The 27,779-nt window shown below is 34.1% G+C and overlaps 1 protein-coding gene and 2 long non-coding RNA genes across 5 annotated transcripts in view; 2 read left to right on the top strand and 1 right to left on the bottom strand.

Annotated features, from left to right (window-relative positions):
- LOC147397080 (cytochrome P450 714C2-like) overlaps positions 1 to 27,779 on the top strand; it is a 37,354-nt gene extending 9,575 nt beyond the window's left edge. The window contains exons 1-5 of one of the 2 annotated variants that reach the window (XM_086452503.1): positions 15,755 to 16,255; positions 20,556 to 20,782; positions 23,942 to 24,189; positions 25,244 to 25,598; positions 26,955 to 27,779. In XM_086452503.1, coding sequence (XP_086308629.1) covers positions 15,967 to 16,255; positions 20,556 to 20,782; positions 23,942 to 24,189; positions 25,244 to 25,598; positions 26,955 to 27,380 — 1,545 coding nt within the window. In that variant the 5' untranslated portion in view covers positions 15,755 to 15,966 and the 3' untranslated portion in view covers positions 27,381 to 27,779. Of the gene's footprint in view, positions 1 to 15,754; positions 16,256 to 20,555; positions 20,783 to 23,941; positions 24,190 to 25,243; positions 25,599 to 26,954 lie in introns of those variants that run through there. The other variant, XM_086452504.1, reaches the window with a different exon arrangement.
- LOC147397081 (uncharacterized) lies at positions 1,799 to 13,455 on the top strand. Of its 2 annotated transcripts, XR_015181160.1 has the most exons (9): positions 1,799 to 2,202; positions 2,298 to 2,371; positions 5,741 to 5,830; positions 6,949 to 7,035; positions 7,138 to 7,262; positions 7,472 to 7,546; positions 10,244 to 10,312; positions 10,478 to 10,710; positions 11,817 to 13,455. It is a non-coding gene; the product is annotated as an uncharacterized LOC147397081 (long non-coding RNA). The 2 variants fall into 2 exon arrangements; XR_015181159.1 differs by lacking the exon at positions 5,741 to 5,830.
- On the bottom strand, positions 7,966 to 10,137 carry LOC147397082 (uncharacterized). The gene is made up of 2 exons (XR_015181161.1): positions 9,032 to 10,137; positions 7,966 to 8,226 (listed from the first exon to the last, which is right to left on the bottom strand). It is a non-coding gene; the product is annotated as an uncharacterized LOC147397082 (long non-coding RNA).

Here is a 27,779-nt window from a genome sequence, read left to right as displayed (position 1 = left end):
ACAAGTCTCATCTATTAGAAAGAATTAAGAATAAGGATTTAGTTAAGTGTCCCGTTCCTAACCAAGGTCAAGTGGCTCCCCATTTGTATACCACGTGACATCTTTTGGAACCCACTACCGTGTGGATATGTGGTCCATCCCTTGGTGAACTTACATACTGAAAATCATAGTGTTTGATAACTTGTATTCACAAGATCTAATCTCTTGAAAAAAATCTAATCCAAAGGGGCGGATTTACAATGGGGTACTTGCTCTCATGATAATTTTTGAAAGCTATGGATTAGTGCCCCCACAATAAAAAAATTTACTCTTAACTACCTCACAAATATTATTTTTCACTTTAAGTTGCCCCCACTAAATTTTTTCTACTCTTGGCTGCCGCCACACGGGCAAGATCCTGACTCCACCCCTGTGGATGCACGTCACCAATCAAATTGATCTTTTGTGTGTAGATTCATCAACGGATGGACACATACATCCATACATAGTTATTGAAAAGCTTGACTGATTTATTGAGAAATTTATAATAATTTTGTAAAGATCAAAAACTATTTTAAAGTTAAAATATATTTGTTTGACTCGTGAGTGTTTAACACAACTTGGCTCATTCGAGTTTTAAAAACTAAGAATTAAACAAAGGTTCATGCGCTGCACGCGTTATGTTACGGAATCTCTATTTGATTTATTGACAAACCTCAAACCTTGTTTGAAACTACTGTGGAGGTCGTTTTTGTGATTGACCTCGAAATCTCATTTTTAATAAGATTATTTACTAATAAATCATATAAATCATTATAAAAAAAAAAACACACACACACACACAAAAAGATTTTTTACGTGGTTCGACAAACGTGCCTACGTTCACGGGTTCGGGTATTCATTTCACTATAGATATCAGATTTACATAGCCTCCTCTCCCTCTCTCCATATTTTTCCTCCCCTTTACAATAGCCTCCAACTCTTTAAATAGAGAAATCATAATTAGAGTCTTAACCCTAATTAATTACAATTGACCACCTTACCTCTTATTCAAATTAACAATTACATAACAAGGAAAATAATCCTTTTAAATTTGAAATATTTTCTAATAAGATAGAATTCTCTTTAAATGATGCCACGTGTCCATTTCGAGATGCTCATTGATGGTGCGAATGGACGATCCGAATAGGAGATGATTTTATCCCTCCACAACTACTATTTTTTTTTTGAATGTAACACTTGATTTTATTAAATAATAATAATTTGGCCGTCCACATCTGTTATGAAAGAATCCTCTAGTTGTGGATCACTTAATATCAATTGCACTCGACTAATTAAAAATCTATATTTAGAAACTCCTCCTTTGGAAGTTCAAGTACATTTTACATTAGAGTCGTGATAATTGAATTCTTCTACTTGGCATACTCAAAATACTCTCTTGATGTGGCATGTGCTAGAACCAAAGATTTTTGCCTCGAGATTCAAATATATATACCTTATAAATATTTGCAATTGTGTATCCCAAGGAAAAAAAAATCTATGATTGTTGGTATTTTGAGTATGTCATGTGGGGGAGTCTAAATTGCAAACACGATGCAATTGACTCATCGAGTCAATTTGGAAAAGGTGCAGTCAATTCATTATGTTGACCAAGTCGGGTTAAAAATCGACCGAGCTATAATGGTTTATTTAGGAGATGTTTGATAGCGTTTCAAAAAGCAGTTTTTCATAAATTCTTACTATTAAAAGTCGATATCGTATCACGATTTACGTTTAATAGCACTTCAAAAAGCAGTTTTTTATTTTTATTTTTTTAGCTTTTGACCGCAGTTTCGATCAACGGGTGAGAGCAGCTTCTCACAACTTCTAACAACCGTGTTTGAAAAAAATGGTTCATGTGAAATGACCGTAATACTCTTCATCAAACAATAAATTTACAACTTAAGTCCCACGGCAAATCCCACCGATCGACGCCATTGACGAAAATAGCAGGAGCTTGGGACTCTGGGGGTTTTATCAGTAGCAGAGTACATGAACGACTCCATTGTCTCCAACTCCAACCAGTCCTCCAATGGCGGCCCCACCAAAAGATCTTCCAAACGCCTAATATTTTATCGTCGTTACGGTTGGGTGTAAACTCTCTCTCAGGATTTCTTTGTTTCAATGTAGGCTTGATGAATGGAAGGAACCTTCAGAAGAAGCTTTGTTTGGTGGAAGAGGAATGTGTGATTCTATTTCTATCCACTTCTTTTCTTTATTTGTTTCTGAAAATTTTGTTTTTGTGTAATTTTTCTTTATTATTTCTATCTTTTTTTCAGGTATTGTATTTTTGCCTCTCGCAAATGCTTTGGTTAAGATTGCTTCTCATTTCTCATTTCTCATTTCTCATTCGGTACGGAAATTTTATTTTAATCTTACCAATAGCTTTGTGGTTTTAATTTTCCTGATTTTATTCGTTATTTTGATTGAATTGCTTTGAATTTCTATATTGGGTTCCTTTTTATTGGCTGGAAAAAAAAATATTTCATGGAAAATCATTTGTTCTGTAGTCTACCGGCATTGATTTGGCAAGAAAATCAGGGTCTTGTGGAAAACTGGTGGAAGTTGGATAGGGAAATTCCTTTTCCCAGCAAAATTGGGTTTTAACTAAAAATCAGTTTCTAAGTAAAATGCATGAGAAGAAGGTGAAAAATTATGTTTTCTTGAGAAATCAATTTTATTTGTAGTTCTACTTAGGGTATGTTTGGTAACACTTCTGAAGTCTGAAGTCTGAAGTCTGAAATCTGAAGTCTGAAGTCTGAAATCTGAAATCTGGAATCTTGTTCTGGAAAAGTTGTTTGTTTATAATTTATAAGAACTTCTGATTAAAAACCTAATTTTAAAACATAATGATCATTTTGACAATATTACCCTTCTGTAATTATAATAAATTGTTAACCAAAAAACATGCATAATGAAAATCTACATATTTAATTTCAATCCTAATAAATCAAACAATCCAAAAGTATTGTTTTCAAATTGAATTCTCATTCAAAGTACAAAAACAAATCATTAATATATAAAATAAAATAATTTTTTTTTCTAATTTTCTGTTTTTCGTCTCTCATTTATATTATTCTCTCTCTCTCCCTCTCTCTCTCTCTCTCTCTCTCTCTAATTTATCAAAACCAAGAAAATACAAGAACCAAGTAAAACACAATAACCAATTAAACAAATCATACACTCTAAAGAGTCCATCCAAGGACCAAGGAAACAACTCATACACCCTAAAGAGTCCACCTAAGGACTAAGGAAATAACTCATACACCTAACAAAACCTATCCATCTCTCTTTCTTTCTATTCGTCTAATGACCCAACTTTATGCAAGAAGAAAAACAAAAAAGATAGAAGGAAAGATAAAGAGAAATAAGGAAAGACGTTGAAAATGGTTCGATTTCTCCATAATGGGTTCGGTTGGTTATTTGAGATTTTAGGATTTTTGTTGAAATTTTGATTTTTTATTTGGTTGTTTGTTAAAGTTTTGATTTTGGGTTTTTGTTGAAGTTTTGATTTTTGATTTGGTTGTTTGTTGAAGTTTTGATTTTAAGATTTTCTCAATATGAGATTCACATGCTATTAATCGATCAAGGAAGAACAATAGAGTAGTAGATGCACATACTTTTGTAGATCTTGACAGTCGAGTTGGACATGAAGGAGATGTAGAAGAGAAATGAGAGGTAAGGGTTTAAAGATTTTTACAAAAGAGGGATAAGTGATGGAAATAATTATTTTGAGGAGGGTATTTTAGGTATAAAATATTTTTTCAGATTTCAGAACTTCGTCCAGCAACTTTTTATGGCTGATTTTTTTCAGTTGAAAATGTCTTCTTGTTCTTAAATCTGAAAATAAACAAACAAGATTAAGACATCTGAAGTCTGAATGTTAATGGTGGACCACCTCCATTCAGACTTCAGAAGTGTTACCAAACACACACTTAGTGAACAAACGTGACCTTAAAAATTACAAATTTGCTCGAAATATATAGAGTTATAAAGCATAATTGTAATACATTTTCTTTGAAATAGAGCTAAAAGAAAAAGTACTTCTCATTTTGCAATTGGTAAGATAGTAAAAGCTTTATCTAAGAAGAGCTTATTAGAGCAAAACTTGTTCTTTGTCTTCTTTTTTAGAAGTCACCAAAAATGATACTTGTAGAGTTTTGAGGTGTTGTTTTTTAAATAGGGGAAGACATGTTGAGGTTCTTTTTTTCAATAGAAACTGATTTCATATTGAAGAAATTGCTTTCAGTTTACGTCTTGTCTTTGCTTATTTTCTCCTTGCAACTTTGGTTATGGTTACGCCTCCTATGCTTTATATGGTTGATGTAACTTATAAAAATATATTTTTTGAATTTAGAATTTGTTGACTACACAAATTCTAGAAATTAGTTTAGAATCAAAATGTTATTTTGATTTTGAAGGTAACGTAATATCCGATTCTAGAATCAGATCCTAATTGTGGGTCCTCTGGTCTTACTTGATTCTTGTGCGTGCGATTGCACCTATGAGAACACTCTGATGACCAACAACATTGTGGTTTTCTATTTTCCAAATGTGTTAATTTTGCTTCATGAAGAAAAACCTAAGGACAGATAAACATTTGATTATAGATTCCAATATTTTATAGATTTGAGTGTTTTCATATTGTTAGGACTTCTGTTCTTCCTTTAATCCACTAAAGATTGAAGTAGTTTGTTTCTAATATTTCTTGATGAGATCGAGGAGAACTATCTTATTCAGAATTAGATTAAAATATCTCAACTTGATTACCATGATTTGTTTCTTTGAAGAGTAAGTATTGGGTTTTGGTTACTATGTTTTTGCTTTTTAAATTTTGTGGTTTGTTTTGATTACTATATTTCTTTGAAGAGTAAGGCAATTCAATGTTTCTGGTCACTATGAAATTAGAAGCTCCAAGGTCTAGGGCACATGGACTAGATGTATGAAATTTTATTTATGTGCAATAATTTTCTGATAATTGTTTAAACTGTTGTTGATCACATGATACCATTTGATTAAGGAGGGGTGATGTTTTTGTCCACTAGTTTGCTATTTCTTCTTGTTTTGTTTAGTTATTTTCTTTGTTTGAAAATAGGTTTGGTGTGGTTTCGCAATGTTAATTTTTTGATCAAAAGCTTAAAGTAACTTAATTATGTTCAACATGAAAACCGTAGAGACCCAATGAACAAGACCACAGATAACTAAACTAAGTTTTGTCTGTGGTTCATTTTGCTACATTTTTGTTCTACATCATCACTGCTACACCCATCATGTATACAATTGGAAACCTCCCCACCTTATGATTGGGTGAGACCCATTGAACTATTCTTATTAGTCATGTTCGTAGTCAGTTCGTTCTCGATCCCACTATAATTTAGTAGAACCATCAAAATATGTCCCATTCTTTGTAAATCTATATTTCTTTATGTTAATTTTTATTGAATTTAAATCAAAAGAAAGTATAAAACCCTAGCGTTAATTAGGAATTATTTTTTTGCTAGGTGATTTGGAATTAATTGATACATTAACTTAAGAATAGATTAGTGTCAAATGAGATTTTGAATAATTAATTTTATTTTGCTAGTTTGACTCCATCCTTGACACAGGTATATTTTCTTTTATTATATCTGGTTTCGCGAATTTAATCTTGATATTCTAATAGTGTGTTGGACATTTAAGTTGCTAATATCACTGCACTGTGTGTGCGCTCGTGCACGTGCAGATCCTATTGAAGTTATTTTCACTTTTTTCTAGTTTAAATGTGTCACAATCCCTTTCCATACCCCTTCTCACATAGTTGGAGAACAAAAAGGTCAGATAGAATCCATAGCCACTAAAATTAAATTTGCAATTAAGCACTCTCTTCTATACGCTTTCGGTTTTCTCTCCACTACCATTTTCCAAGAAGTGCATTATTCATTTCCTTAAAAAGTGCCTCAAATTGAGTGCACCACCCTATTTTGGGTCACATATCTTGTCCCCTAAACCAAATGAAGTTATTGTTTTCATCATCTCCCTATTAATAGATGCGTAGGTTCGAGAAAATACTTTTTATGAGTACAATTTTGCCACTTTTAGATAAATACTTCTGTTTTTGTATTTTATTTTAAAGAAACCATTCTTCTCAAGAACTCAATAAGAGGACCCCAATTTGTCTTCACTTTTTAACTAGCACCCAACAGAGGGTCTATATAAGAAGTAGGTGGTTTCGTTATCTTGCACCCCAAGCAAACTGCGTATTGCTCTAGCTTAGCAACATCCCCAACCTCAAAGATCAGAACCTTGTTCGAACTGATATAAAGATTAGAAGCCCTTTTTAAACATCTTAGCAGATTTGTTAAAGTATTCAATTTCTCTTACTTTGCTTCAGTGGAAATGATCATGTACCTTTTTTCAAACTTGGACCCCTTTATCAGCGGTCCACTTTGGAGGTCATTACTCTCAGAATTTCAAACATAACTATAAACCAGAAGCATGATTGCGGATCCCATTGCATTGACCTTGTGGAGCTTCTAAAGAAACTTATCAAAAACCCTTTTACCAAATATGAAAAGAAGAGTTGCCTCACATACTTAGACCCATTTGCTGCATTTTGCACCAAAGTCCATCCTTCCCAGCATATAATCCAAGAATGACCAACTAACACATTCTTAGGCCTTTTCCAAAATCAATCTTGCAGCAGATCCCATCCCATCCTATCCTTACTCGCATATCCTGGAATGGCCGACCAACACCATTTGTCTCGTTATTGCATATTTCCTTTTTATTTTTAATCTAAATATGAAATTACTGATAAAAAAATGAATTCATGATGTTAAGTTCAAATATGTTTGTTATTAGGTCTTGTAACCTTATTTGAAAATGAGGAGTTTGTGACTATTATGCCATTGTTTGGGTCTTGCTGATGAAATGACTATATTAATCATTTAGATGGATTATATAAACACTTCGCATCCAAATCTTATTGGTGGAAGCAAAGTTGTGGAGGTTGCTATACAACGATTGAGATCTTCAAAGGTATCTGCAACTATTTCATTGAAACCAAAGGTGTAACAGTAATTATAACTGTTAAAATGGTTTAGTGTAATCACATTTGAATAACGTTATATTTCATAACAGGATTTTGTAACCTCACCATTGAAAGCATGGTGTGGATGTTGAAAAGCTGACCACATCTGAAAGGGGTCAAAAATTTCGAGCAAATCTTGCCAAGTCTATTGCAAATGGAGTTTTGTCTAACAAAGGTATATTTGTTCATCCTATTATTGTTTATCTTCTCCAATTATGTATTTTTTTTAATATTTGGGTTTTTACTTAAGGAGAGGCGGTGAACAAATTCGTCATATCTTACTATGAATCTGATCCATCATTTCATTTTGATCCTTTATGTTGATGGTAATTCTTTTGTCATTTTTTAATCACAAGCACTAAGCTTTGTTCCATGATTTTGCAGTCATTTTGGCAAAAATCAGCTCTTTGGCACAATCCCATCTAAACTTTTCAGCTCAAACATGGTTTTGATATATGTGTAAGTTCCATCGAACTGCTTTAATGGATCCAGTTTGTTTCTCATCTGCAGTTTGTAATCTCATTTCGATTCATTCTACTGTTTTAACTTTATTTCACTACCAACACTATGTGAAAAAATCCCATATTTGACGGTCTTAGCCCGTCAAATTTTGAGAAATTTGACGGACCCTCCTGTCAAATATGCTCGTCAAATATTCTCTTGTAGAATGTTTTTTTTGACGGCCCTGGACTATCAAATATTTTCTTGTAGAATGGGCTTCAAAAAAAAAAAATCCATAGAATATAGCCATCGAATATGGAGGTTTAACAAACAATTAGACGGTCCTCTAATTCACCAATTACAATAAATGAAATAATATAAAAAAAAAAAATCAGAAAAATAACAAACAAAACAAAAATCATAAAACAAGCTCCAAATTAAATTAAACAACTCAAAATTCATATTATATATTGAAATTTCATTACTAAACAAGTTTTAATTGAAGCAATTGGGTAGTTGCAAATGAAATTACGTTACATAATTGTTTAGAAATAAAACACAGTTAGAAGCAAATGGTCATAATGCCTTTGATCTCTTCTGGCTCTCTCTGCTCTATCGCGTCCTCTTATTTTCCACAAAGTTTGAATTTCCCCCACATTACTACTATTCTGAAAAAAATCCTAATAGCGTTCTTGTACCTACACGGGAAAGATTTGGTATATCGAGATATCAACCCAAAGTAATAGAAGAACATAGCTAGATTTTATTCACAAATGTTAAAAAATAAGAAATATGTCACCAAAAGTGCTAGAACATGGTTCTATGTTGGAAGTGGCCTAAAGCGCTACAATGGATCTATGTTGGGAGTGTGAGAATCATCAAAATGTAGAAATTGAACTATACTAACCTTATTGAAGGAAAGTCTTGAGTGAGACTACAAGAACAAATCATTTGAGAATAACAAACAGCACAAACCCAACTTCAAGAAATCTAAGAAACAGGATCTTCGCCTAATCAATAAATGTCCAAATTAATTAATATTGGCATATACAAATTCTTCATGAATTCGGGAAAAACAAGTAAGAAACTACTCCATAAATAGCATAAAGAAAGATCCAAGGTCATGGATAATCGAACCAACTTCCTCATATCAAATGACAGATCAAATCATGTAGGATCAGATGCACTACAAAGAACACATATCCATATTATACATGATAATGCAATAGTAAACAATCATTTCCCTTGTTAAACATGGGCACCAAATGGGTTATTTTGAAACGGATGGCCGAGTTTTCCAAGAATACAACCAACCACTAGGAACATGAGCTGGGTCAAGAACTGATCGTGATTTCCATATTATGAATTTATGATAAATACCATACTTCTGTTTCTTAACCTATTATGAAAAAATAATTTTTATATGTTTAACACACAAACTATTTAATGACCCAAATATACATCTCAAAATGATGTTCTAGCCAAGGCGACTGGAAGTAATACCTGGAAGAATTGATTCCAGATGCTGGTTTTTCCAAGGCTCAAAGGGTGCTCCCCATGAGTTATTTCTGATCTTGAGAGTAAGCCACTACCTTCACTTTTTAATTCAGCCTTATCAAGACCACCAGATTCGTCCAATCTCCTTGTGATTTCTGACTAACTAGCCACAAACACATTTAGAAAACCAAAATTCTCCAAAAATCAATGCAAGATAGGATCAAATATAAACAAACTATTTTAAAAATTAAGTAAAGAAAAGGAAAGAAAAGTAACGTATTCCAGGTCTCTTCTTCAGTAATTATCGTAAGGTTGCAAATATAGGAGCTCACATGACATCTTAATTTTGGCTAAATTAGCACCAATCAGGACATTTCAAATGATGGGATATCTCTCAGATTTTTGCCTAACATGGAAATCTTATTAATTGTGCAATATTACGTGTTCAGGCAAGACAAAAATTAGGTAATTGATCCTGATATGTTTTTTCAAGATCAAGGACCGTAAAAATGTGTATTGTTAAAGTCAATTCAGGATGTGAAGCATTCAGACAGAGTCAAATCTTTACCTACCAATGACCCTCCCTTGGGTGGAATGCTCACAAAGGAGAATGATCCCTAATTTGACAGGTCACAAAAGACCCATAATCCTCATAAGTCATAAGCAACCCTTCTGAATAATTAAGGTTCAAGATTGTATGCAAGAATGAGAAGCCCCTCAATTGGGGGGACCAAAGCACGTCAAGTTGAATGATTGCACCTATGGGTAGGGAGGCGGAAAATAGAGTAAAATAATAACGAAAAGTCTTCATATATTAGATTGACATGAATTTTGGGATATATGCCATCCAAGAAGAGGTGCAATGACTTAAAAATTAATGAATTATTACTTAGGTGGGCCATGCTTGTGTAATGAAATAGAGTCCACAAGAAACCCAAAACAACAAGAACAAACAAACTAATAGCAATAATAGCAATAATAGTAATAACAAACTAAAAGAATTGCAATTCTTTTTGGTCTCCCACATTATTTGAAATTCAACTATAGCAATTTCTTTTTAAAAAATTTCAGAATTTCAAATGTTTTTCATTCATTTTGTTCAATGAAGTTTATTTCAGAGTACTCGTTTCCTATGTTAGAAATATGGAAAATAAGAACTATAATCCTATATGTTAATAAACAAAACATAAAGAGTAGATGGTTGTTTTCCATTTTCAGGCATTTTTCCAAAAATAAACTGACTGGCTCCTTACCCAACCTATCAGGCCTGAATGTCCTCAACTACGTGTAAGTATGAACCACTTTATGAATTCTATCTAGATAAAAAGATTAGAGTAGAGGAAAGAAAGTTTTTTTAATGATGGATCAATTTTTTATTTTTTATTTTAACCTAATAACCTCGAAGTAAAGTTAATTGTCATCTCCAACCCAAAATGATTTTGTGCCTTGCAGGGACATGAGCAATATTAGTTTTGATGTATTAGATATTCCTCCATGGTTTTCAACCATACAGTCCTTAACTACAGTGAATCTCTCTCTAGCTCTTCCTCAAGTTCTCTCACTAAAAAGAAGGTTCATATATGCTTTCAATAAGTAATGAATCTTGTCATGCAAGGTCATGGAATACACACAACTTTAAGGACAACTACCACAAACACTGTTCAGTTTCCTCAATTACAGACCTTGTGAGTATCTGTTGACTCCCAAGTAATACGAAATAGTAGGCATAATTCCATGCTAATTAATATGATCTATAGTTTATCAATGAGCCTAAGCGTAGATGCTACGGGGCTAGATTTTCCCTCATCTTTGGCACAAGTTAAAACATGCCTAACAGTGTGATGGTCTTTCTTGGCTGGTTTATGAAGCTTGTAACAACATTGGTCATGTACTTTTGAACATTTCATTGGTCGTGTCTATCCTTAAAGAATGGCATTTTGAGGACTTCATCTTGGCCTAGTGTTGTTTTATTTTTTTTCCTTTAGATAGTGAGGGTCTCCCTCATTTATTGCCCCTTATTGATAATCCTCTTGGATGTTGGGAATGTTCCCCTTCTCTTCTCAATACAAATAAGAATATATAACACCACAATAGGAGGAGCAGCAACAATAACAACACCAACAAAGCCTTGTCCCAAAGAACTTAGTTTTAGAATTGAAATATAGAATGTGTGGTGTGAGTCTGGACAAGGGATTGAGGATCCACCCATAGTTTCAAAATTGGATTATAAAATGTGTTGTGCAGATGAAGTTGGTCCCCTTAACCAAATTAAAGGGATCCATACAAGTTTTGGCAATGTAAACATTAGTTAGGGCACTACAACTAAGCGTTGAAGAGTTGTTCATATTTAGAAATGTGGATATAAAATAAAAGCACCCAATTATTAGTAAATCTTCCCATGTTTTTAGAGTTTTGTTATCCCAAATAGGCCACCAAGTGACCTATAAAACCCCACACCCTCTACTAACTTTTTAAAAAATTGAGAAAGAAAGATGGCCAAGAAGATTGTTGCCGTGTTTGTAATGTGCATTGTCCTCCTTGCCACGATGCAATCACGATTGGCGGAGGCTCAGGAGGAAATTTAAAGCATGTTTCAATACTTGCAACGATGAATGTAAAGCCAAGGGAAAAGGAAACACCTTATGAGAAATTGATAAGGTCCCAATAATCTCACTTTGGGACCATAATTTCACCAAGATTATCAAAGTTTAAATACTAGTTCCTTAAAAATAATAAATTATATTAAAATCCCAAATTAATGTAGCTAACAATAATTTGTTATTAATTTCAGGTGAAAATGGTACATTCGTAAACCAACAAAAGCTGTAACAATTACTGTTACAACCAATCTCGAGGAATTTGGGTGCCACGTCACCGCCCCGCGGTTAGGCCTTGGTGCTCTGCGGTGATTTCAAGGAATTTGTCCTCGAGATTTTCACAGAAGCTTGCAATTGTTTCGATGGTTGTAACTAAATGGGTCATTCGAATCAAATCATCCGTCAAATCAACCCGATTACCCGAATACGAACATTATAAATTGGAAGGTTGATTTCAGATAAAGGGGCTCTCTTTTTTTGTAATTTTTTTTCCTTTCTTTCTTTAATTCTTTGTAATTTTCCTTTGGGTGAGCTTTTGAGTGTAGTGAAAACATAAAGAGTAATCCATTGGCTCTATTGTAACTCTTTTGAGAGACCATCAAGAAAGGAATTAAGTTGCAGCACTGTTCTACATTCTCTCCATCTATTATCTTCTTACTTTTATTACTGTTGCAACATGATCCTTACGATGATCGGCTAGATTCTCATTAGAGAACTCAAGAATGCCAGAGCAAGTTCTCTCTATTAATGTTGTTTTAATTCATTACTTCTGTTTTACATGCTAATTTTATGAATCTCTTCATGATAAGATCGTCCAATTTATACTTCCATTTCAAGCTTTGATGAGTGTTACTTAGATAAGCTCAAGAACATTCATGCTATGTGATGAATGGAAGCATAAGTCAGATAATCTTGCATAAACCAGAGACCTTCATCAAGACCTTTGGGTTCCAATCAATGGTTACATCGAATCAACTTCCAATCCACGAGCAATGACTTGCTATGTGGATTGAGTCATGTTTTAGAATTAATTAGCATTTTTTTGGGTAACTTGCAATGGTACACTTGAATTCTCTAAGCTTCTTTCTTATCTTTCGAATCTCTATTTTCTATTTTTATTCCAATTTACAAGTTGATGTCCATTTTATTTGTGCAACAAATCTGTTTTGTTTTAAAATCAATCTGTTTCTAACTTTGTTTTTTATTTTAACCGATTGAACATTTAGATCCAAACTGTCCCTATGGAACGAATTCGACTTGCCCAAAGTCTTATTTTAATTTCTATATCTCTGCATTTACCCAACAAGTTTTACAATCGATCAGAAATCACATGCGATAATGAATGTGAGGATAAGGAGATAGCCGGTAAGAAGCACCTTACTTTCATGACTTTGATTTTTTTCTGATTCCCTAACTTATCCAAATTTAACTGAACTTGGTTAATATGATTGCCATAATAAGGAAAAAAAAATTCCAAAACAAATAAAATGTATTATAGCAATCAGAAGTTTATAGTTCAAAAATGTGATGGTAGAAGTTTAAGAAACAACCTTTTAAACAGCACCTTGGACATTAGCACCGACTGTAGTAATCAGCTGCAACTCATTGATTTGCAAAATGACTTCACCTCTGGTTACATTTAAAGGGGAGATTTGCACAATGAGTTAATGTAAGCCACTCTTCTGACCAAGTCAAGATCCTCTCTTTCTAGTTATTATTTATCAATTGAAAAAAATAATTCATCATTGTCTTCTCCACTCTGTGACTATACCCGATATGCCAGTTTGTGGTGATTGTAATTTCTCACTTCTTTTCCCGTCATTTTGTATTGTTTTGCAGACTAGTGGGCAATCCAATTTGTCAAAAATAAGGAATGGTGACTAAATATTGTGTTCTTCCACAAGAATCATCTCAAGGTCTGTACGTTCTATAGCGGGATCACTAGCTAAATCAGCAAGGACCTCAAGCTCTTGCACCCCCCTGGTGGGAGTTCTTAAAGCTATCCAGAATAGATGAAAGTGTTGCTTGTGAATTAGTTGGTATTACAATGATACATTTTGTGTTTGATTTTTAATTGGATTTAATGTGAATTGAGTTTCTTGGGTGGTCAAGATTTGGTTTCTATGAATGATCTTTGTTTTATAATTTTTTTATTACTATTTCAATTATTGTGATTGGTGAATTAAATGACCGTCTTATTGTTTGTTAAACCTTCATATTTGACGGTCAAGTATGGGCTTTTTTCACATAGTCAATGATAGTAAAAACTCGATATAATATGATTATATTTATATATAGGTTCGGTTCTATCATACACTTGAGCCTAGAATCGTATCAAATCAATCGGTTTTTTATCTAAATAACCCATAATCGAACCGACCCAATCCAAAATGTTTGATTTGGTTCGGTTCTCTACTTGATTTGAACCGATCCAATGTGCACCCCTACTCAGTACTGCACTCAACACACCCAAAGAATTTAATAATTAAATAAATAAAATTGAAGGATATCGTGTCTTGAGATCCAAAAATGGGGCCCACCCGACCAATTAGGGTGCTCCACTCAACCCACCGTCACCAAGACAAAAATGGGGGACCATCCACATCAATTATGGTGAATCTGTCTAGAATCACAAGGATCGAAAAACATCAATTTGCTTTTGAATATTTAATGATAAATTGATTATTAAAAAAAAAACACTCAATATTCATTCAAACATAGAGAATCATAGATAATTTTCTTTGAGTATCCCGATGAAAAATCTATGATTTGAAATGAAAAAAAAAAAAAAAACTTATTTTTTTAAGGATAATGACTGTGAAGAATTCTTTATTGAGAATATGTACTAAATAGTCCCTTAGTAAAGGATATGGACCATTTAAATCCACTTACTAAAATATTAACCTATTAAGAATTTTTTTTAACAATTTAAAAAAAAAAAAATACCTGAAATACCCTTTTAACAATCTTACAAAGTGGTTTGATTCAAAAACATACTGAGTCGAATAAAAAACTTGATCAATTTATTTGATTATTAATATTTTTGGAAAAAATAAAAAATAAATATTTTTATTTATTAAAAATTATTCATAAATTCAATATAATTTTATTTGACACATTTAAGTTTGACTTGTTAATTTTTGAGTTGAATCAATTTGATGAACATTCAAGTTGAGTTTTAAGATTATGTTTTAATTATTTATATATTTTAATAAATCTAATGTACATAGGTCAAATCAGTTTAATGATGACCATACTCATCTTCATCAACATCATCACCATCATCTATGAAGTTAAAGATTACTAGTTCTGGGAATAGAAAACAAGGATTTTTTTTTTTTTTTCATTTATATCATTTTTTCATTGTTCTATAAGAGATGATTGTAGTCAAGGGGCATGTCATTAATCTTAGAACATGGGAGTACCTCAAATAAACATGTTTCCTTAAATCTCAAAAATCGTTGAAAGAGTAATTACAACATTTTTACTTCAAAATTCATTTTTAGACTAATACTTGGTAAAATGGGAATTAAACAGTTCATATATTTTTAGAAGAGACTTTTTTTTGTTCATATTTTTAAAAATAGGTTCTTGCAGTCATTTACCCTTTTTTATACAATTGTGTTATCTTTGTTATTTCAATTTTTTCACATATATATCTTGACCATTGGGTTTCATGTTTGCAAGGTCAAGATCATGTGTTTTCTCACGAGTTGTTGAAATGGAACTTATATACATGTAACTATGTCTATTTTTTTGTGTTTTTTTTTTTTCCCCCATTTCTCTAAAAAAAAAAAAAAACAAAACAAAAATTAGTATTTGTATATGCACAAGTAAACCAAAATAGCAAAGCATCTCTTCTTATCCTACAAACTGGATTTGTTCTTGTGGGGAACATGAACCCAAATTCCAATCTAGCATAAATCAAGAAACTAAGTACCATAGATGGCCGTATATTTTGTCCCATACCCGATACCAAGCAGTCCGAAAATTGAATTTAATGGGTTTGGATCTTCGGAATTGATCCAAATAAAAAAATGTGTTGAATATGAATTTATATTCATTGACCCGACTCAGTGGATTTCGAATAAGTCGGTCAATATTTTCACTGACTCAGTGGATTTCGATCAAACCAGGTCGTGTTATTGAGTTAACTTGATAATTTTCAAATTCGATTAAAAGAGTTGGTCTGACTCACCTCGAATAACAACCTGGATATTTGAGAAAAATTAATAAACAAATGCTGCATGTGACCCTGCATCTTTGTTTAATCATTCTAAGTTGTAAATCCACTATAAGTTAAATCAGTACAAGTCTCAAAACACAAGGAAAGAAAAAGAAGTAATGGAGGTGGTTGTGATGAAGATCATCTTCTCAGTGTGTTTGCTTTTCATCTCTAGCTTGTTTTTCCATCTCTATAACGTTGTATGGTTGAAGCCCGAAAGACTTCGATCAAAGCTTCGAAAGCAAGGTATATATGGCCCTCCACCTTCATTCCCATATGGGAACCTTCCTGATATCAAGAGGATCCAATCGACAGTCGCAAAGAATCGAAAACATGAAAACTCAGCCATCACCCATGATTTTAGTTCCCTCCTCTATCCACATATAATGCAGTGGAGAAAGCAATATGGTATGTTTTAGTTCTTTTTAGTACATGAGCCTTATAGTTAACTTTAATGGTAGGTAAATAGTACATACTTAAACCCTTTAAGTAAAAAATTTTAATGGTAGGTCAATCGTTTTTGGAAATTATTCCTAAAATAGTTTGGGATGATTTAGAAGCATACCGCTCGATGTCATGCAGAATATTTGATTAACATCCACTATATATATGCTAATGGGATATAAGTAAAAAACATATGTAAAAACAATGCTTTTTCTAAATATGGGTTAGAAGTCTTGGATTTAGCTGATTTGTTGTGAGGATGATCTCTATGATGAGAAGATCGTCCTCACAAAAAATCAACATAATCTGAAACTTCTAAATCCGTCAAAAGTAAATTGGTAAAAAGTCAATGGTCTACATTCTAAATCACTTTTGATGGGGTTACAATTTTCAGACTGGGCTGATTTTTTGTGAGGTTGATCTTCTCATCACAGAGATCATCCTCACAAAAAATCAGCTAAATCCGAAACTTCCAACCGATACTTTGAAAAATCATTAATTTTACATATGTTTTTACTAATGTATATATATATATATATATAGATATATATGGTCCCGTTCAATGGCTAATTTTTTGGCAAAACATTTTTCAAAACATGAGTTAGAAGTTTTGGAATGGGCTGATTTTTTGTGAGGATGATCTCTACGGTGAGGAGATCATCATCACCAAAAATCAGCCCATTCCAAAACTTCTAGCCCCATCAAAAATAGTTTACAAAAAAAGGACGGTCCACGATTTTTTATCTCTACAGTGAGGAGATCATGATCACCAAAAATCAACCCATTCCAAAACTTTTAACTCATGTTTTGAAAAATGTTTTGCCAAAAGGTTAGCCATTGAACGTGACCCTATATATATATATAGGGGGCGGTTCAAGGGCCATATGAGAAAACATATGAAAAAACTTTCGTTTTTCAAAATAAGAGTTAGAGGTTTTGGATTGAGCTGATTTTTTGCAAGGATGGTCACTATAATGAAAAGATCATCCTCACAAAAAATCAGCTCAATCAAAAACTTCTAAATCCATCAAAAGTGATTTACAAATTAGTGATAAAAATTGGTAAAAAATCGACGGTCCACATTCTAAATCACTTTTAATGGGGTTAGAAGTTTCAAATTGGGCTGATTTTTTTTTTTGGATGATCTTCCCATCATAGAGATCATCCTCACAAAAAATCAGCTCAATCCAAAATTTCTAACCCATATTTTAAAATTTTATTAAAAATGAAAGTTTGTACATATGTTTTCTCATATGGCCCTTGAACCTAACCCATATATATATGTATGGATCCCGTTCAGCAACAAACATTTTGGCAAAACATTTTTCAAAACATGGGTTAGAGGTCTTGGAATGGGCTGATTTTTGGTGAGGATGATCTCTACGGTGAGGAGATCATCCTCACCAAAAATCAGCCCATTCCAAAACTTCTAGCCCCAGTTTACAAGTTGAAAAATCGTGGACCATCCATTTTTTTGTAAATCATTTTTGATGGGGTTAGAAGTTTTGGAATGGGCTGATTTTTGGTGATGATGATCTCCTCACCGTAGAGATCACCCTCACCAAAAATATATACGGAAATGTTCGGCAACAAACATTTTGGCAAAACATTTTTCAAAACATGGGTTAAAAGTTTTGGAATTGGCTGATTTTTGGTGAGGGTGATCTCTACGGTGAAGAGATCATCATCACCAAAAATCAGCCCATTCCAACTAACCCCATCAAAAATGGTTTATAAAAAATGAACGGTCCACGATTTTTCAACTTGTAAACATGGGGCTAGAAGTTTTGGAATGGGCTGATTTTTGGTGAGGATGATCTCCTCATCGTAGAGATCATCCTCACGAAAAATGAGCCCATTCCAAAACTTCTAACCCATGTAGGATAAAAATGGTTAGCTAAAATGTTAGCCAAAATGTTTGGTGCTGAACGATATATATATATATATATAGGTCCCGTTCAGCAACAAACATTTTGGCAAAACATTTTTCAAAACATGGGTTAGAGGTTTTGGAATAAACTGATTTTTTGTGAGAATGATCTCTACGGTGAGGAGATCATCCTCACCAAAAATCAGCACATTCCAAAGCCTCTAACCCATGTTTCGAAAAATGTTTTGCCAAAATGTTTATTGTTGAACGGGACCTAATATATATATATATATATATATATATATAGGGAAATGTTCAGCAACAAACATTTTGGCAAACACATTTTTCGAAACATGGGTTAGAGATTTTGGAATGGGCTGATTTTTGGTGAGGATGATCTCTACGGTGAGGAGATCATCATCACCAAAAATCAGCCCATTCCAAAACTTCTAACCCCATCAAAAATGGACGGTCCACGATTTTTCAACTTGTAAACTGGGGCTAAAAGTTTTGGAATGAGCTGATTTTTGGTGAGGATGATCTCTACGGGGAGGAGATCATCATCACCAAAAAAGAGATCATCCTCACCAAAAATCAGCCCATTTCAAAACTTCTAACCCCATCAAATACAATTTACAAAAAGTGGACGGTCCACGATTTTTCAACTTGTTACCGTAGAGATCATCCTCACCAAAAATCAGCCCATTCCAAAACTTCTAACCCCATGTTTACAAGTTGTGGACCGTCCATTTTTTGTAAACCATTTTTTATGGGTTAGAAGTTTTGGAATGGGCTGATTTTTGGTGATGATGATCTCCTCATCCTCACCAAAAATCAGCCCATACCAAAACCTGTAACCCATATTTGGAAAAATGTTTTGCCAAAATGTTTGTCAAAATGTTTTTTGCTGAACATTTCCTATATATAGAGAGAGAGAGAGTAGCGTTCAATGGCCAACAGTTTGGCAAAACATTTTGGCAAACACATTTTTCAAAACATGGGTTAGAGGTCTTGGAATGGGCTGATTTTGGTGAGGATGATCTCTATGGTGAGGAGATCATCATCACCAAAAATCAGCCCATTCCAAAACTTCTAACCTCATCAAAAATGGTTTACAAAAAATGGACGGTTCACGATTTTTCAACTTGTAAAATGGGGCTAGAAGTTTTGGAATGAGCTGATTTTGGTGAGGATGATCTCCTCACCGTAGAGATCATCCTCACCAAAAATCAGCCCATTCCAAGACCTCTAACCCATGTTTTGAAAAAGTGTTTGCCAAAATGTTTGCCAAATTGTTGGCCACGGATAGGGACCCATATATATATAGGACAGATCATGGGACATATGTAAAAAAAAATCAAAATATGGGTTAGAGGTTTTGGATTGATCTGATTTTTGTGAGGATGATCTTTATGATGAGAAGAACATCTTAAAAAAAAAAATCAGTCCAATCTGAAACTTCTAACCCCATCAAAAGTGATTTAGAATGTGGACCGTCGATTTTTTACCAACAATTTGTAAACCACTCAGTCCAATCTGAAACTTCTAACCCCATCAAAAGTGATTTAGAATGTAAACTGTCGATTTTTTACCAACAATTTGTAAACCACTTTTGATGGACTTACAAGTTTTAGATTAAGATGATTTTTTGTGAGGATGATCTTCTCATCATAGAGAACATCCTCACAAAAAATCAGCTCAATCAAAAACCTCTAACCCGTATTTTAAACAACCATTGTTTTTACAAATGTCCCTTGATCCGCCCCCATATATATATATATATGTGTGTGTGTGTGTGGATCAGGATCCGTGTACACATAGATATGCTCATATATCTACAATGTGTTTTGTCCTACGTGGACTTAAAGTTTCAGATTTAGCTGATTTTGGTGAGGATGATCTCTATGACGAAGAGATCATCCTCACCAAAAATCAGCTAATTCCGAAGTTTTTAATCTCGTCAAAAGTGATTTACAAAAAAAGAATGGTCGACAATTCTTTAACTCATAAATATGGGATTAGAAATTTTAGAATTAGCTGATTTTTTGTGAGGATGATCTCCTCATCATAGAGATAATCCTCACCAAAAATCAGCTCAATCCAAAACTTTTAACCCACGACCAAATACGTTGTAGATATATAAGTAGATATATGTGTACACGGATCCTGACCTTATATATATATACAAGTATTCCATCATAGTCAACCTCTAGTAAAAAAGAAGCTGAGATTTTTCTTTTTGAAATCAGATATTGTTTTCAATGTATAAAATCAGGACTTTGAGCTACAATTTCTATCTAAAATACTTAGCTGAGTAACAAAATATATATTTCTTTGAGTAGCTCGAGTCAACTAATGAGTAATTTAAAACTATGGTGATTCAACTTTTAATAGGTAAAGTGTTCACTTTTTCGATGGGGAACGTACAAATTTTGTGCTTGACCCACCCTGATGTGGTGAAAGACATGATCCTGAACACATCTTTGGACATTGGGAAGCCTTCGTATCAGCAAAAAGAACTTGGATCTTTACTTGGAAAGGGCATTATAACCTCAAGTGGGGCTACTTGGGTACACCAGAGGAAAGTCATAGCTCCAGAGTTATACTGGGAGAAGGTTAAGGTAAATTTAAACTACCCCCTCCAAGTTTTTGTTAATATCTAACATATCCCACATTTTCAAATTCATGCATCATATCTTTTGATTGGTAACTTCCCCGAAAGATTCAAAAAATGACATAAATATCCCTCATCTTTAATATCTTACCATAAACTCTTATATGTAGGAAAAGCACCAAACATACACAGAGAGCCAAACCTTTTTTTTATACCCTCACATCTATGCTGGAAGATGTGAGGTGAGGGAGGAAAGTCTTAACCCTCCTGACTCTTTATTTATTATTGAGGTCAGATTCCAGTAAACGGTGCTGATGGATTCTGCCTCACAGATCTGAAATCGCTTTTGCCACCTCCTTGCTGATATCGACATGGTACCTGTCAAAAACTCTCTGACGCTCAAGTTAGAGAAGCAGGGGAATAATCAAATATACTGGTTAGACCTCCAATCCACCAAAAGATCCTTCGTTCTGTGCAAATTGTGCTATTTATAGATCTTTTCTCCAAATCAGGGTTTCCCCTTCTTACGAGAGGTGATCCCGGAGAATCCCTAATTCATAGGATCTTAAACAAAACGAAGGTCTTCTGGATTAGATATGCTATACTGGGGAGATCTCTAGTCTTGGCGTATGCAAACCAGCATTACGGATATTCTTTAACCAGGTCTGCTTTGCTTGGTAGATCAGGTCTTGTTCAGTGTTGTGCTACCCTTCTGATCAGGCCAGGCACGTACTGCCATAACTTTTCCTTTTGTTGGGTAGGGCCCCGTATGCTGATCTGCGCATGGTTCAATTCAACCGGCCTAGATACGTGTACGGTCTAGATAACTGCCTGGTTATTTCCCTCTACAATTATCCCCTCTCGAGGAGATACGAAGTATCATCGTCTTCTCGAGACACGCAACCTCCTTCTTATTGACTGTCAGGATTCTCTATAATTATTTCTCTTAATGCATCAATGCATTTAATGCAATGTCCTTTCAAATCTTTCTTTGATGATTGAGACGAATCGTCATTCAACTGTGTTCGTCCACGTGCCCCATTAACATCAGCACTACGCTAGGTTGGATTAAGGTGTCCTTCCAAATGTACGTACTCCTTTACGTTCTCCAATAAATAAGAAACTTTGTGTTCATTTTTTCTCCTATTGTGCTATTGGTTTATGCGATCTCATCTTCTGTACTTATGACGTTTTCTCTCTTTCTTTCTCTTTCTACTTCATCATCATTTTTACCTCTCTCAGGCTAAAGTAATCTTCTATTTTTACCTTCTCTTTTCTGCTAATTTGACTTCTCAATGGCTACCAAAATGACCCAACTTCGGAGGCGACTTTATATCCCTACCTCTATGTCTACTCGGGTCTACAAAGACCCTAACGAATGTCGTCAGGAAAAAATTATGGTCTACACCGGCCAGATCAAAGCTAACCTTAGTTTTCCTCTCTTTCCTAACTCAAGGAGGTGTTGAGTAAGATAAATTGGACCCCAGGCTAAATATCTAGTAATTTTTATCGTCTGGTGGAAGTAGTAAAGAAAATGGGCATAGCCCCCAATGATTTCCTCTCCAAGTACAATTTGAAAGCTATCCCCCAACGTCCTGGGTATTACTCACTGTCATCCAAGAGTGCAGCAATTGTACTGGTTTCGTCTCTTCCTAATACTGACAAAGGATGGTACAAAGACCCCCTGATTGTCTTCAAAAACTAGGAGTTTGCCCCTAGCACTCCTCGTAAGGGATTTAGAGTTCATCAGGCCTTATAGGGTAAGACTTGTTTTTAGGCATCTGGTTGTGTCTCATTCTTCAGTTTTATCTATAGTTGAATCTAACTTTGATTTTACTTTCTTTTTCTCTTCGTAGATTCTATTTTGCCTCGGCCACCTGCACGACGAGCCTCGTTTGATCAGGTCAAACGGATCTCGGAAGATCTTCCTTCTCCCTTTGCTTTTGTTTTTGCCCTCCATTCTCCTTTGTCCCCTTTAGGGTCCTCTAACGTCATGAACATTGATCTTTTGGAGTTCCCTTTCTTGCTCACCCCTGTCGTCAAGGCTACTATTTCCTCTAACCAAGATAAGAAGAAGAATTTGACCCCTCGTGCCTCCACCCTCACTAAAGGAGCATGTCAGTTGACATTGGTATGTGGGGAGCAAGCCGCCCCTTCTTCTACCTCTACTTTTATTTCTATTTCTACTATTGCTATTACTTCTGCGCTTGGCATGTGCAAACCAACATTACGAATATTCTTTGACCAGGTATGCCTTGCTTGGCAGACTAGGTCTTGTTCAATGTTGTGCTACCCTTATGATCAGGCCAGGCACTTACTGCCCTTCTACTAGGCAACGCCTCGTATGTTGATCTGCTCATGGTACCACTCAACCAACCTAGACACCTGTACGGTTTAGATAATTACACGATTATTTCCCTCTACAATTATATATTCTAATTTTTAATTTCAAACCTTCGTAAAGGGTACAAAAGTAAATACAAATATTTGCCCTATTTGGTAAAATAAATTACAAAAACAGAGAACTTATTTGCTTAAATTTTTTTTGCAAAATGCTGGAGTAACATTAAACTTGACATCGTTTTGCACATTCCTAACATGGATGTAGTAGGGAACCATATATGCTTTTCATTGAGATACAAGTGAAAATCATCTGTGGTTATGTGCACACCTCCACGTCAGCAATCTCGATGAAAAACATCTATGATTCCCTACATGCATCCACTTCAACAATGTATGAAACGGTGTCAATTTTAATGTCAGTTTAGCATGACTCAAAATTTTAAGTAAATACAATAATAACAATAGAATGTATCGAGAAGGAGTAATACCTACCCGAGGCATTTGGGTGAGATATGGTGCTCTAATAGGCTAGTTGCCCCTAGTCCAGCCTATAGGTTGAGACATCTCCATCATAAATAATAAAAAATTTAAACGAAAGTAAATTTAGTTGTTTAGTATGATTTTATCACTATTGCCTTTGTAAGAGGGACTCCAAAAAAAATTTAGAATTGAGTTTAGAGTCAATGGTCAAGGGAGGCAATCATGATTTTTTTCTCAATCAAGGGGGTCCTTTTAATTAATGAGAAGTTAATAAAGTAGTCCCAATATATATAGTATTATATTGTTGTTGGAAATAATAGATTCATAATAAATTAATTTACAGGGTCTGATAAACGTAATGGTGGAGGCAACCGACATGCTGACAAAATCATGGGATGATAAGATTGAGAGTGAGATGGGAACTGTAGACTTAAGAGTTGATGAAGACTTGAAAAGATTCTCATCCTTTGTAATCGCTAAAACTCTATTTGGGAGAAATTATGATCAAGGGCCAGAGATATTTGAAAAGATCAAAGCCATTCAAAAGTGTATAGTTAGGCCAACTATGATTGGTGGGATCCTTGGATTGAGGTATGTATTATGTATGTGTAAAGTTTACTATAAACTTAAACAATTATATATTAAGACCTATAGAATGGTAGAAGCATAGTCACAAAGTCGGAGTACGGGTTTAAATCAATAAGGGAAGATTTCAGGAAAAAAAGTTTATATATATAATTATGAAATATATATAATGAAAATTCATAAGATCAAGTTATTATCATTAAATCCCAAAATTTTACATTTATAAGTCACAAAATTCTATTATGTATCAAATTCCACATTGAAAAAAATAGGAAAGTGTTTAATTTTTTTTTTTTTTTCTATAAAAAAAAAAGAGAGAGAGAAATAGGAATAAAACGACATTTTTTGTCACAAAGGAAAAAAAACTCACGTTTTTTAATCGTTTTAATCAGCAGAGATGCTAGACACATTTAAAACTTGACTTTTTCAAAATTCGTTGTTTTTTGGTGCTATGAGTAGAAGCACTTCTCTTTTTGAATCATTTCTATAATAATTAATCTTAATTGAAAATTTGATCCTTTCCTTCGAGTTTAGGAAGTATTGTATTTTTGAAGATCTAGAAAAGTTGTTGGCATTTGGTGACCAAAAGAGCATTTACATTTTCGTAATTATCTAAAAACTTTTGAATATTTTCTTCGCTAACTAAAATATTTTCGCCATTTCTGACTTTTTCTTGTTTTTTGGTTAATTTTGTGTTTCTATCAAGAAGCACTTTTGGGGGTCAAATCAAAACTCAAAGAGTCGTGATAATATGGTGCCCCCTTCTGACAAATGCCTCCTACGCCTCCATCACAACAATAGATCATTTGCTCCGGGATACGTAGAATCATAAGTCTTTTTCTTGTGTATCTCTAGGGAAATGATCTACGGCTCTGTGATGGGGAACGGGGTGGGGGGTTTGTCAGAGGGGAGCATCATATTATCACAGTTGAAACTCAAAAGCATATAAGTGGCTCCCAAACAGCTTCCCGAATGGTACTTAAGCAATCCATGATTCTAATTAATAATATTCCAAACTTCTCATCTTTGGAATAAGGCTTTGTTTTGTTGTTGTTGCTAGATTTCTTCCCACAAAGAGCAATAGAAATATGTGGAAATTAGAAAAGGAGGTGCACTCGAGGATCTTAAAGATGGTGAAGGGGCGAACAGATTCTACGTTAGATAAGGATCTACTACAATCGATCATCGATGGTTCTAAAATTGGTAATCTAGGGGAAATTGGTGCTGAGGAATATATCATCCACAATTGCAAGAATGTCTATCTCGCTGGGTTCGAGACCACTGCGATTACCATATCATGGACATTAATCTTATTGGCATCATATCCAGATTGGCAAGATCGAGTTCGTGCTGAGGTGGTACAGATTTGTGGTGGGCACATACCAGATTCCCATATGCTCCCCAAGATGAAACTGGTATTAAACTAGCTTATTTTATTTTATTTTTTCAGCATATTTATTATTGAATATGTATAAATTTATAAATTTATAAAATTATAAAATAAAATTATTTGTTCACCCCTATATTGAAACATAAAAGATAGGTTGAGTTACACATTCTAAAAAAAAAAAAAATTATGGGTAAACTGGACTTGAGCCCACGATCTCAAAGTTGTTTTGCAATGTATGAAATCAACTGAGCTATGGGTCTATAAGCCCCACATTCAAAACTACTTAAAATAAGTAAAAGAAGCAATTTTGATAAATAAGTTTTTTTAAGCTACTATTGGCACCCTAACTTTTACTTATTACATCCCAATTTCTTAAACTGTTTCTCACACCTCAATTATAAATTAAAACACACCATCCAACCATTACGAAGGTTTGGCCCAAATTATTATCTGTTGTTTACAATTATGATTAGGATCATATAAAATCTTAAAACCAAAAAATAAGAATCTAATAAAAAAAATGAAACATAATTTCTACTGCACCCCTAACTTTTACTTATTCTCAATTATATGTTTATTTTCTTTATTTTTAATTGAGGTGTAATAAGTAAAAGTTGGAGTGCCCATACAGCTCTCTTGAGTTTCCCTCGTATATTGGAGGGGTAATATAAAACTGAGTCGTGGTAATCTGACTTAACCCCGTGGCATACTCAATCGACACCCTGACGTGATATGTTTGCGAACTGTAAATCTGCACTCCTCAACATACAGAACTCAATTTTTAATGGGGAACGCCGTTCTGTATCTCAAGGAGTGCAGATCTACAAGTCCCAAACATGTCATGAAAATGGTGTCAATTGAGTATGCCACGTGGGTAATTCAGATTATCACGATTCAATAAATATATTATAAAAGGTAAATTACCATTTTGTGAGCTGAATATGATCAAATTCCGATTCTAGCTCCATGTTCATTTTTATTCCCAAACATGAAGAGAGAGATTGTAGGTATTTTAAAGTGACGATTTCGCTGATATAAGGTAGAGAGATCGCTGATATTTATTTGAAAAGTGACAATCTAGTTGGTTTATAAAAGTGATGATCTCGCTAAACTTGCTAAAAAGTAGGGAACCTGAGAGATCGTCAGTTTTATAACCAACAAGATTATCACATTTCAAATAAATATTATCAGCAATCTCCCTACTTTATATCAGCTAGAGAGCTCGTCACTTCGAAATACCTGTGATCTCGCTCTGGGAATTAAAATGAATAGTGAGCCGCCGGAATGGGAATTATGTCCAAAGTTGATCACGTTTTATTTTGTTTTTTGAGATTTTCTCTATCATAAAATAAAAATAAAACACTCTTATTTTCCTTGGCAGCTGACAATGGTTATTCAAGAGACGTTGCGTTTGTACTCTCCTATAAAGCTCATTACAAGAGAGGTTTTGAAAGACATGAAGTTAGGAAACCTTCATCTTCCAAAAGGCATCCACGTTTGGCTACCGTTGCTACCTATGCACTATGATCCTGATATTTGGGGACCTGATGCCCACAAGTTTAATCCCAAGAGGTTTGCTAATGGACTCAAGAGTGCTTGCAAGTTCCCACAAGCGTACATGCCATTTGGTATGGGATCCCGCATATGTGCTGGACAACACTTTGCCATGTTAGAATTGAAGATAGCACTTTCTCTAATTCTATCAAGGTTTTCTATCACCCTCTCTCCTACTTATCGCCATTCTCCCACACCCGTAATGATCGTAGGGCCTGAATTTGGAGCGAATATCATCTTAAGGAGGCTCTAAAAACTTTTCTTAATTGTGTGTTTGGCATATAAGAAAGCAAATTAAACGTATTGATTATATTTGCTCGATGCACTTAGAATAAGTCTTACGTGATACGTGCCCGAGTACTTGTATGCGGAGTCAATTATGCATGCATGGGATTATTTACTAGCAGAGGAGCTGTTTCTTATTCCCTTAATGATAGAATTATGGTCTTATGTGGTTGAGTCTACTAGGAAGTTCTTATGGTGGGATGGTTGTGGTAGAAGTATTAGCTATGTGTTGTGGTGTTATGTTAGGAGTACTCTACTAAGTTAAGTTATGAGTTGGTGTGTTGGTTTGAGAAGGAGAAATTGTATTTAAAAAGAATGATCATGCATGAGTGAATAAGACAAGTGTTGATTCCTTCCAAAAACATTG

Source organism: Akebia trifoliata, chromosome 8 (genome assembly GCF_017979445.1).
Source record: "Akebia trifoliata isolate Shusen 1 chromosome 8, ASM1797944v1, whole genome shotgun sequence".
Lineage (NCBI taxonomy): Eukaryota > Viridiplantae > Streptophyta > Magnoliopsida > Ranunculales > Lardizabalaceae > Akebia > Akebia trifoliata.
Note: the sequence above shows the minus strand (reverse complement) of the source record. Positions and strands in the feature narration are given on the sequence as shown.